The sequence below is a fragment of the Ursus americanus genome, chromosome 11 (assembly GCF_024610735.1).
Source record: "Ursus americanus isolate L20-20 chromosome 11, mUrsAme1.1.p, whole genome shotgun sequence".
Lineage (NCBI taxonomy): Eukaryota > Metazoa > Chordata > Mammalia > Carnivora > Ursidae > Ursus > Ursus americanus.
The window spans coordinates 41,697,549-41,710,596 of NC_142137.1; the positions used below are offsets into that span (position 1 = coordinate 41,697,549).

The window sequence follows — 13,048 nt, forward strand, 5'->3', positions numbered from 1 at the left end:
AAGGCAACCCTTTTTGAAGTTAAACACCCTAAAGAATAATAATCAACATAGCAACAACTGTAGAAGCCTCTAATATTAGTGGCTATGTAATTATATGCCAGAATAAAAGGCTTAAGATTAGCTCAAATTCAAAGTAAGAATACTATAATAGCCAATTTATTTATTTTATTCTATAAAATCTTACATGTTTATACACAGTTAGTGGCTTGTACACATGTGTTAGCTATCTACTGCTGCATAACAAATCATCTCAAAATGCAGTGGTTTAAAACAGCATTTTATTATTTCCACTGTTCTGTGAATCAAGTAGGCCCAGTTCCCTATGATATTATCTGGGTCTGCAATGTCCAAGATGGCTCACTACATGCAGAGGACTTCAGTAGAGAAAGCTAGGCTCCGTTGGGATGCTGTGATGACTGGACACCCCAGTGGTCTCTCCACCAAGATAGCATTAAGTTCCTGGTATGACTTCCCCAATGGTCTACATGATAAACAGTCACCTCTGTCTCCCAGGGCCTTTCCTTCATAAACTCTTTAGATAAGACTCCTGTGAAACTTACCAAAACCTCACTCTTCTTTGGTTTAAACTGACCAATTTAATCTTAGCCTGGGAACCCCAAAGCACTCCACCCTGGGACCCTAATTAAAGCATGTGCCCCTGGTTCTCCCAGTTCTCTTTGCAGCACCTTGCCTTGACCTCCCGTGTGGTCTCTCCAGGCTTGCCATGTATTTTCTCCAAGATTTCTCTATTTCAATTTTCTTGTGGTCTTTTGTTGAACCTCAGCTCACCGTCTGACACCCTAATGTCTAACTTAACAAACGTTTATCTAATAAAAATCACGACAGGGGCCATCTTTGGAGAATAACTACCACAATTAGTCCTCCGGCCAAAGATGATGCACATCTTTTCCATTTCCAACATACACTTACCAGACTCCCTAAACCCTCAAAGTTTCATCCCATTTCAATCTCAGGATTACACTTTAAGTCCAGGATCACATGATGTAAATCAGGTTCTGGTGTAGTTGAGGTTACTTATGGGGGACCACCTCTTGATTCAAAGACAATGAAGTAAAGAAACAAGCTATGTGGCCCCCACATACCCAACATACAATGGCGAGACAGGATCAGGAGAACCACAATAGATGTTTCCACTCAAAAAGAGGAGAAATGGGAACAACATGGAGTCACTGGTCTGAAAAATTACTGAGATCTAGCAAAGCACAGTTGCCATTTCACTTTGCTCAGAAGGCAGGGGGTATGTTGCTTAGTACCAGAATATGTTCTCTGGGTGGTTCTTCTTGGCTGCTGGCCCCATGCTCTGGAGTCTTGACACTACCCTCTCAGTCATCTTCTTTTCTTAAGAAATACCTCATGGGTGCCGGGGTGGTATAGTCAGTTAATGTCTGCCTTTGGCTTAGGTCATGATCTCAGGGTCCTGGGATTGAGTCCCACATAAGGCTCTCTGCTCAGTGGGGAGGCTACGTCTCCCTCTAACTTTTCCTCTGTGCTCGCTCTCTTCCCCCCCCCCCCAAATAAATAAATAAAATCTTAAAAAAAGAAAAGAAAAATAGCTCATGTTTGCAGCTGAATAGTGTTCTCAGTCTGTTTCTGGCCAGGAAGAAGTTTGGGGCTCAAATTATTTCATGCCCCTTTGCAGTGAATGTGTCCCACCCACGGTAACAAATTATCTGCTCTCTCTTACTATAGATGAGTTTTGCCTTTCTAGATTTTATATAAATAGAATCATTTACTGTTTACTCTCTGACTTCTCTGGCTCAGCTTCATGCTTTTGAGATTGATTCATGCCTTCGTATTCCTTTTCATTGCTGAGTAATATTCCATTATATGGCTATACAACAGTGTGTTTATCTATTCATCTGTGAAAGAATATTAGGTTGTTTCTTGCTTGGAGTTACAATAAATAAAGAATATATAAATATTCCTGTACATGTCTTTGTGCGGATATATACTTTCATTCCTCCCTAGTAAGTTCCTTCAAGTAGAATGGCAAAGTCTTACAAAACATTTATATAGAACTTCTTTTAAAAATGTGTCAAATGGGGGTGCCTGGGTGGCTCAGTTGTTTGAGCATCCAGCTCTTGGGTTTGGCTCAGGTCATGATCTCAGGATTGTGGGATCGAGCCCTGCATCAGGCTCTGTGCTCAGCAGTGTGTCTGCTTGAGATTCTCTCTCTCTCCTCTCCCTTCGCCGTACCCCTTCCCTCTTGCTTTTTCTTTCTCTTCTCTCTAAAATAAATAAATCTTTTTTAAAAAACTTGTCATGTAGTTTTTTTAAAAGTTGTATCATTTAATTCCCATAAGCAGTATATAAGAGTTCCAGTTCCTCCGCATGCACACCAAAAGTGGATCCTGTTAGTCTTTTTAACGTTAGCTATTTGGTAACTCATTGTGATTTAATTACTGACAAAGATGATTTTACTGTGGAGCAGTTGTTTTTTTTTTTTCCCCAAACATTTATCGACCATTTTGAATGCTTTCTTTGTAAAATGGTCAAATATTTTTTCTTTTCTTTTTTCCAATTGTATTGTCCTCTCATTGTTGAGTTGTAAGATTTTTTTTTTAACATATGACAAATACAAAATTTTTTTAGATACATGTATATGATATTTTCTCTCAGACTGGGGCATTTCTTTTCATCTTTTATAGAGTATCTTGAAAAGAGAAGAAATTTTTTAATATGATGGCATTCAGCTTAACTTTTTAAAAATGGTTCATTCTTGTTGTGTCCTATTTTTAAAAAAACTTTGCCTTCCCAAATTGTAAATATTTTATCTTTGCTTCTAAAAATTATATAACTTTAGCTTTTTGATTTGGGTTTATGATTCATTTTGTTATTTTGTGTGTTTGGTGTAAAGTTAAGGTGGAGGTACATTCTTTTTTCCCACTTGATATCAAGTTGTTCTGTAAATACCAGTTGTTTCAATACCTTTGATAAAAAGATTACCTATTTCCATTGAATTATGTTAGCAACTTTGTTGAAAATCAGTTAACTATTTATGTGTGTATTTATTTCTCTGCTCTTTATGCTGCATTGATCTTAGGTTTGTCCTTATTCTAGTGGCACAATGTTGTGATTACCGTGGATTTATTAATAGTATTGAAATGAAGTAACATTTGTTCTACAACTTTTTTCTCTTTTTAAAGAAATTGTCTTGGCTATTTTATGTCTTTTGCATTTGCATATAAATTTTAGTATTAGCTTGTGAATTTCTATTTTTATGAAGTCAGCTGAATTTTTATTGGGATTGGGTTAAATATATAGATCAATATATATATGTTATAAATTATCTTTTTAGAATGATACATCTTGGAAAGTTTTATATCTAGGATACTTCTCAGATCCTTTAGATCTGATCTGGTGTTATCTTTACTGTATGAAAAGATTTTTAAAATGTAATAATTAAAATATCTCATTTGAGTATTAGAGATGAAGAAAAATTGCTGAACCAATATAGGCATTTTTTTCTTGCTTATTCAAAAATTAGAGCCTTTAGAATACTAATAAATATAGCCCAAAAAAAAAAGAATATCCTTAATGAAGGGGATCATTAGGAGTATTATGCTTTTTACATATGCGTGTGTATCTACATATATATTTAACATACATATTTTAACATATATATTATTTATTTATTTATTATTATTATTATTATCATTTTATAAGTAGGCTCCATGCAGCTTGGAGCCCAATGTGGGGTTTGAATTCACGACCCTGAGACCAGGACCTGAACTGAGATCAAGAATTGGATGCTTAACTGACTGAGCCACCCAGGCATCCCATTATGCTTAATATATTTATAGAACAATGGGCAAATAACTAATTATTTTTGTAATTAATTACTACTGTTAAATATTCTGAACTGGCCATTTCGATTGTACATTAAAATTATTCATGGAATTCCCATGTGCTTTCTCTGACAGGCTGGAGTTTGCTGACATTTAAGGCACTGAAAGAGCCCTTCTAATATCCACTCTCCCTTAGTAGGGGATGTCATAAGGAAGCATCTTTGTCATCAAAATTTATAACATTTTCTAAAAACATCAATAACTTTGATAATTCCAGGTATTTCATAAAATATTGTAAATTTTATATTTAGTCCCTATGGCAATCCTCTCAAAAAGAGCTATTTTATAAACCGCGTTAAAAAAAGTACAGGGGTGCCTGGGTGGCTCAGCTGGTTAAGCGTCTGCCTTTGGCTCAGGTCATGATCCCGGGGTCCAGAGATCAAGGCCACACTGGGCTCCCTGCTCAGTGCTCAGCAGAGAGCCCGCTTCTCCCTCTCCCTCTGCTCCTCCCTCTCTCTCCCCCTGCTTGTGCTCTGTCTCTTTCCCAAATAAATAAAATCTATAAAAAAAGTACATGCATAAACAGGCTTATTTTTCTGAGGTAACAAAAGGCAAAATTACCCTGTTTTACTATGGTTTTCAGCCTGCTTATCTGAACAGTTAGTATAATCATAACGTCTTCAACAGCTTGGCCATTGGTTATTGTTTCAAAAAGCTTCCGGGAATATTCAATATAATAGAATGGAAAACAGCTGCTGTGGTCTGAAGCTTTGTGGAATATAATCTATAAAACTACCTACCCAGATAAACCAATTAAAAAAATAATAAAGTGTGACTTATGCTGTGAATATTAAACCAAAATTAAAAAAAATAATAAAAGGTAGGTTTGTTAACATCTGAACTAATGTATTTTAAATGAAGCTACTTGATCTTAACGGCAGGTGTTTATTGGGTGTTCGTTCGTTATGTGCCAGGTACTATTCTCCATGATTTTCCCGAAATAAACTTGCTTAATCCTCACAACTTTCTGAGGCATGTTATTATCTCTGTTTTATAAACGTAAGAATTGAGAAAAAAGGAAGTTAAATACTTTGCCCAAGATCAACAGTTAGGAATGATGGACTAAGGACCTCCAAAACTCCACTCATCCACAAAGCAATGAACACTGGCAAAAATCATTAGAATCAACTTTTTCAGAACTCTAGAATTAACTCGATATCTTTAACAACCTAAGAATCTTTTATTCAAAAAATGACTTAATCTTGATGAGAACAGCGAGCTTTGTGATAGCTTGACTTTCTTTCGTCCCATCCCTCCCCCCAGCTCTGTAGTAGCCTCAAAACCCAGCCGACTTGCAACCACCAAATGGGCACACTGGGTTTGGAGCTCCTTAGACAATAGGACAGAAATTCCTCAATTAAAAACATAACTACTATATGATCCAGCAATCCCAAGTCTAGATATTTATCCAAAAGAATTGAAATCAGGATTTCAAAGACATAAATGCATTCTCATATCCACTGCAGCACTATTCACAATAGCCAAGATGTGAAAACAAGCTGAATATCCATTAGCAGATGCATGGACAAAGAAAATGTGGTATATGCATACAATGGTATATGCATACAATGGAATACCGGTCAGCCTTAAAAGAGAAGAAAATTCTGCAATATGCAAAAACATAGTTGAATCTTGAGTACATGATACTAAATGAAATAAGACAGTCATAAAAAGACAAATACTGCATGATTCTACTTACTGCGGTATCTAAAATACTCAAATTCATAGAATCAAAGAGGGGAATCATGGTTGCCAGAGGCTGGAAGGAGGAGAAAATGAAATTATTAATCAATGGATATGAAGTTACAGTTAAGGAAGATGAATAAGTTCTAGGGATCTGCCATACAACATTGTATCTATATTCAATAATGCTGTATTATACACTTAATTTGTTAAGAGAATAGATCTCTTGTTAAATGTTCCTAACACGATAAAACAAATTTTTAAAAAGCCTCATTCTCAGATAACTGTCACTCTTACACCAATCTGGGAGCTCCCTGGAAAAGCTCCTCTTATAGCCTGACTCCACCCAGTCTGGAAACAGTCCCATGACTAGACATTTATTGAAAACAATCAGCAGCAATTATTTAACATTGCATCTTCCTAAAGCTGTGATACTAGTTGTGGCAATCAAAATATGAGATATCAGGTTATAAATCCCCCAACTTTCTTGTTTTATTTATCTGTGACTCTCTAGAGCACCCTTGCATGTATACACCCCCCCATAACACACCTTCTTCCTTTTCCCAGAAAGCAAAACCTTGCATATCTACTCATGCAGGTAAAAAGTCCCAGAAATCACCAATCCATGGTGTGTGCCAACATGACATTCTGCTGCCGTCACCATGTTTTTTGTATGACAATCATTTAATAGTATGTTTCAATGAAATTCAAATCTTTCACCACTGCCAAGGAAATGCTTTTACCTATCCATCTCAACAGTCCTGCAAATATGTGTGTGTGAAGAACTCCGTATTTATACACACACTATTTCTGGGATATCTTTTTTGAATGTATCATAGAGAACAAATGACATACAGAATATCCCGACAGCACAAAATGAGTGTTATTCCTCATCAGTACAAACATCAACAGGACGTGAGCCTCATAAAGGGAAGACATGTGTTCAGTCTGAAGTCTAAGGGTCTGAGACAATGCTCATAAGATAAGAAGTCAGCCTGCCATAGTGTCAGGTGGATAGGTAGATGGAGGATAGATGATAGATAGATAGATAGATAGATAGATAGATAGATAGATAGATAGATAGATGATAGATATCCTGACAGGAAACACAGAGTTTCTAGATCAGAACACAGTTTATTATCACAGAGCATCTTAGCACCGGTGAGGCTATAAAAGGCATCACTACTAAAATCATTCTGAGGGAATGGCATTAATATAATTGGCTAATTATTTGGGGGGAAATGAGGATTTTGCACAAACAGGACTGTACCACAGACTCACAAAAGTATGACACCCAGAGATTGACTGGCACACTGTCCCATCCTCCCCTCTAGAAAGGAAGAGGTTTTTTTCTGGGATATAAGCAAATATTACAGGAGAGAAGTCTCTGAATGTCTCTGAAGGAATATAACTATCTTCCAGAACATACTTGCTATTCAATCGTCCTTTAACCAAATTTGCCAGTGGTCATTTCTCAGAATGTTTAGACCATGAGGAAACATGAAAGCATTCACAGAGAACTGCCTTCCAACTATCAGATCTAGGAACTGAAGTTAAACAGTCTGGTGACCTTCTCTGATTTATTTTACAACTTTCTATTACTGAATAATGAAAAGGTAGGTAGACTAATGTAAATGTGGGAAAAAGTAAAATGCTTTCTTCACCGTTACTGACATTTTGATTAAAGAAATCAATGATATTCATAATTATTGTCTTACTCTAAACTACCTGAACTTTTAGAATAATCACTTGCTGGCAGTAACTTGGTACTAAAATATATTTTCAGATTGTAGTTCTTATTTGAAAATAAGTGCTTTTTTTAAATATTTTTACCCCTAAATCTTTTCTTGAAAATACACAACAAAAGCAATCATGCTTCAGAGATTCTCCCTTGTTATCACTGAATAGGCAATAAATTTTTATACCTTACATATTCTGTTCAGACCAGGTTATTTTACTTAATCCTTGTTACTTTCTGCCCACTTGCCCAGAATAAGGCAAAACATTAGAAAAATAAAGCTGACTTTATTAACTTTGATATAGCAAGATATTTTTAAATAAATTTCAAAATCAAAACAAAATATCTCTAATATCTAGATCACACTTTAGAAACAAAACTTCAGTGTCCTGAGCACTATTAATGTTAATTATCTAGGACCCTCTCACAGTCATTGTCATTTTTTTAAAAATATTTTATTTATTTATTTGAGAGAGAGAGAGCGCGTGAGCAGGGGGAGGGGCAGAGGGAGAAGCAGACTCCCCACTGAGCAGGGAGTATGACAAGGGGCTCCATCCCAGGACCCTAAGATCATGACCTGAGCTGAAGACAGACGCTTAACCAACCATCACCCAGATGCCCCCATAGGGATTCTTTTAAAGCATAAATCGTATCATGCCACATCTCTGCTCTCCCCTTTTGATGGCTTCCTATTTCAGTCCTTGAAAAAAATCAGAGTCTTTTCAGTGGCCTAGAATAACTTTCATGGTCTGCCCATCTTGAGTAACAGCTGTTTTTTGTTTCTTTTGTTTTGTTATAGCGACATATTCCAACTAATTGATGGATGATTTGATAAACTGAGTATGATTGGCATGTAGCCTAGAAATAAGTCCTAGAGTTATTTAGCTTTGCAGTGAAACTGGATAAATTCTGCATGTAATCCAAATGGTTTCCCCTGGGAGATTTTTTAAGTGCTATGGAAATGTGTTCTCTTGTTCATCCCCAGAGAAAGACTTATTAAGCATCTTTTGAGGATAGTCACACACTCATACAAGACATGGTATCTGAAGTACAGACTATCCCAGGTCTAACAAAAGAGATAAGCTGTATATATCAATATTAATATTAGCAAAGTAGCAAAAGAAAAAAAAATGAAATCCTAAGGAATTCCAAGGAAACTGTAGTCAAGATTGCTTGATTACTTACCAAACTGGAAAATTCTCCTGAGTGAAGTTAGAATATCTAGAGACGTAGTTCTGCTCTGTCTCAGAGGAAGACAATGCAGAAGTAGGGCGACATGAATTTTATAAGTTCAAACAAAAAGTTGGTAGTGATGCCTATATACAATATAGGTATACTGGCATAGCACAGTCTTTGTTTACCTGGTTAGCACAAAGAACTACAGACTTAGTGCAGACCTGACTAGGCAAATGGTATACAACACCTGTCTCTCCCAACAATGTGTCAGCACCACCATTTCTGTACGAAAAGAAAAATGTTCTTGCTTCTAAACTTATGCTACTAATGAACCTAATCACAATGCCTTCCAACTAGAGGAAGTGGTTATATTTCAGATCATGAAATTTGCATACAAAACTGAGATTTAGGTGAGGTCACATTAATTCCTTTTTGATAGGGTTTTTTTAAAAATATGTGTTATTTCTTTGGATTCTGTCTTTACCTTATGATGAAAAGTGCTATTGCTATGCTTTGTCAATGATGGAAACAATAAACATGGATATAAAGCAAGGAGAAATAGTATAGGAAAGTTGCTAGAGACAATCATATGCCACCCTTCCGGGAGGCATCATGGGACCATAAGGAGTGCCTGCGCTCTGCTGACTACACTGACTACAATCTAGGAACTTTGGGCAAGTCTCTTCAGCTATGAAATGGTGACAATGATACCTGTATCACAAGGTCATGTTACAGGAGCTAAGTGAGATGAAATGCACAAAGCCACTGTGTACTATTTTCATAGTTCCTAGGAAAGCCTGACTTAAAAAATGTGTATATATCTATCAATAACCCAATGTTAGAAAATTCTGAGAATCATCATTTCGGATTGTGTTTCTAGCTTTCTCCAAATGCTTCTCATTTTGAACTATTCCCTGAAAAGCCTATGTTGCCAATCAAATCTGAATTACTGCTTACCTCCACAGACCACTCTCTTGAGACTGATTACCTTTTAACTATGATTTGAGATTTAGTTTTCATAATAGGAAATAACAGTTTTGCAGAGTGGCCTGGCAGGACTTTGTAGAACAGCTTCAGTCAGGCTGACATGTGCTTTTATTAACCATATTTCCTGTAGCTGCACAGACAATGAGAAATCCACTTCTGTGAGCAGAACCAATTATAACGGAACAGGTACACTTTCTCTCCGGCCTGGTCATGATGTCAAATGTTTGATTAGAAAGATCTTGTGCTTTTAGCAAAATGGTGAATTTCTTTCCATTTGCAAGAACAAGTTGTGTCTGCCTTTCATTTCATAGTCTCTTAGTATCTTAATTCTGGTCTCTCAGTGTCAAATAGAGTCGCAAATGCAACGCCCTTGAGATGGGGGAAACAATATTGTTATATGTGTTTCAAAACAGATTGAGCTAGCTTCGGGCAAATAGGTAGCACCAATTTACAGAATCAGACGCATTGTGTGATCTAAGAGAAAACAGGGAACAAGGTACACATGGAGACTATGTCCCAGTGGAGGCAACATGGGGATGGACCTGGGAACCCTGGAAAGGAATTTCAATAAGAGTATCAAATACAGGGAAACATTAGGATGAAACAGATAAAAAGGTGAACGGAAATGTTGCGTTGCGCGTATATAATACGGTGATACGACCACAACAAATCAGGTTTTAGAAGTGCAGGACTGAAATAGGGAAGGGTAATTCTAAAAAGAGGCAGTTCCTGGGAAAATGGGAACCAAGTACGCACTAAATGTAGGATTATAAAGACAAAGCAGGGCCCATGAAATCAAGCATTTCAGACAAAGGCCTCTCTTCAGCTGCCAAAAAGAGAAACTTATCAGCAATGTCAAGGATGACCACCATCCCCCCAAAATACCATAAGCTCATTTTTGGACTTCCTATTTCTTCTCTTAAGAATTCTTCAGCTATAGCAAAGTAATCTATTGATATTTCAAGGATCACAAATGAAGATTTTTCAGTTGCTTTTAACTCTTTACTGACCAGAGTACAGATACAGAATCATAGATTGGTAGAATATTTAAGCTAAAAAAAATAATATCCATCATTTACTCTAACTTTTTATAGCCAAGAATGAAGAATGCTAAGATCATCCCATATCACATGGCGAACTAGTAACACAGCCAGGATAAGAATCACATTCTCCTGATTTCCAGACAGTAATTTTTTCCACTACAGCTATCTAAAATTAAATTTTCAATATTTTCAAAAGAGAATTGCGCTTATATAAGGTCCAAGAGAAGAAACTTCTGTTAATAAGAGAATCTAGGTAGGAATAAGCTAAATTTAAAAGGTCAGCAGCAGGGTTATAAAATGAAGATTCTTTATTGAAAGTAGGAGAAAAATGCAACCCAGAAAGAAATACCTTTTGCTTTGCACTCTAATATATATCTCCCACTGACCATTTTTTGTTACCCCCATCGTTACCCTGTTGGCCCAGGGCGGCATCATGTATAGCAATGTCCCCCTACTTGGTTTCCCTGTTTCTGTCCTTGCTCCCCTATTAATAGCAGCACAGAAGTCAGAATGAGTCCTTTAAAATATAATTGTCATTCCCCGACCCAATCCTCTAATTGCTTCTTGTCTCAAAAAAGTTAAGCCAAAATTATTACAATGACCTACAAAGACCTATACAATTTGCCTCTCCCATTTTGTCTCTGAACTCGTCCCCTTTTGTCTCCTTCTTCACTATATTCCAGCCATCCTGCCCATCCAGCTGATAATTTTGAATACATTAGGCACCCCCTGCCTCAGGGTTTTTTTCTTCTTTCTTCTGCCAGGAACACCTACCGTATCCTCTGTCTGCAGAGCTCATCTTATCCATTCAAGTCTTTGGACAAGTGTCCTGTTCCCAGTAAGACACACCATGACCACCCTATTTAAAATTATTCTATTAGCCTTGCACTCTTAATCCTACTTATCTTGCTCTATTCTTTTTTCATAACACTTATCATGCACTGCTACTCTATATTATTTACTCCCACTAGAATGTAACATTACATAGAGTATCAAGGCATTTACCAAGATGTTTTGTTATTGATGTATGCAACATCTAAAACAGTACCTAAAATATAATAATCAGGAAATATCTGTTGAACAACAGACTTGAGTACAAGCAGATGATCCCCACGTTAAAAACCATAATCTCTGGTTTTACTCAAATGAAAATACTAAGTTCTACACTGGGAGAGTACCACACAACTGAGTGTTCCTGACTCTGAAGGAAGAGGTCTAATATGAAGAAATGGTAATTTGAAGAAATGTCAGAAGTACATTAGAGATTGTTATAAAGACAGTGCTCACTTCAGCAGCACATATACTAAAATTGGAACGATACAGATGTGAGCATGGCCCCCCACAAGGATGACATGCAAATTTGTGAAGTGTTCCATATTTTTTTTAAATTGTTATAAAGATATATAGGACTTTAATTACGAGATTTAACTAAATGGAATATCAAACCATTTGCCAAGATGGTAAAATAAAAATTCATATTCTCCTAAATTAATATTTAAGTTTAATAAAATTCCAATCAAAATCCCCCCAAGATGTTTTTACAGAAATTAATGAAGTGGCTTAAAAGTTCATTTGAAAGAACAAGGAGCTGAGAACCTAAATAATTAGAGACAAGAAGAAAAAATGTATACCAATATGATAACATATTAGAAAATACTATTTGTGAGCTACTGATTTAAGAAAGGCCAGGTAAATAAAAAAAATAGAATAAAAAAAATGAGAAACTGCCTTCAGAACAGATGGGTAAAGAATAGTTTAGTAAATATATGGAACTGGGAAAACAGCTTAACCATCTGTTTAAAAAGTTTTTTTTCATACAATACATAATATACAAAACAAATTCCTCATGGATTAAGGAGTTAAATATGAAAATAAACACAGATTTAGAATAATCATAAGTGGGTCTCATTATAAGACAAGTCAAGCTCTCCAAGCTTAAGATTACATAACTAAATTACGAGATGAGCATTTTTAATGCATTAATAATAATAATAATGTTGTTGTTATTAAAAAGCAAACAACCAATATAAGGTGATCCTAGAAGGAAAGGCACTAATTCTGTGAGATGAAAGCCTGGAGAGGGTTAAGAGTCAAGCATTAATCATTATTAGGTTTAGAACTTTCACTCTCTGTTCCTAGCTATTATCACCAGATCTCCAGCAAATTCATTTTTATCCATAAGTACATTGTTAGTGGCTCCCTGAAAAATCAAAGAGAATAAATGGAATTCATAGTTTGGGGCACTAAAGACCAGAGTAATCTGATGCAGGTTGAAACACCTGTACTGAGACAAAAAAATAAACATCAAGTAAGAGTGAAAAGCAATCATAAAGAGGATGGCAGGAAACTTGGAGGTGATGGACAGTTTTATGGCATAGACTGTGTTGATGGTTTCATGGGTGTATACTTATTACTAAACTCACCAAGTTATATACATCAATTATGTATAGCTTTTTGTATGTCAAAAATGTAAAATGAAATAATAAAATCCAGAAAAGGAAGAATGAAGAGTAAGAGAACAAAGGAGACCAAAGGAGCATATATAAATCTCC

At 36.0% G+C, this 13,048-nt stretch overlaps 1 protein-coding gene and 1 non-coding gene across 4 annotated transcripts in view; one reads left to right on the forward strand and one right to left on the reverse strand.

Moving 5' to 3' along the window:
- Positions 1–13,048, reverse strand: part of THEMIS (thymocyte selection associated) — a 179,674-nt gene that overhangs the window by 54,904 nt on the left and 111,722 nt on the right. For 2 of the 3 annotated variants that reach the window (XM_087865474.1, XM_087865476.1), the window contains exon 5: positions 5,569–5,628. The exons of the other annotated variant lie outside the window; for it this stretch is intronic. In XM_087865474.1, the coding sequence (XP_087721600.1) occupies positions 5,569–5,628 (60 nt within the window). The remainder of the gene's footprint in view (positions 1–5,568; positions 5,629–13,048) is intronic. 3 annotated transcript variants of the gene reach the window in all.
- On the forward strand, positions 11,776–11,878 carry LOC123797643 (U6 spliceosomal RNA). Its single transcript, XR_006781004.1, has one exon. It is a non-coding gene; the product is annotated as a U6 spliceosomal RNA (small nuclear RNA).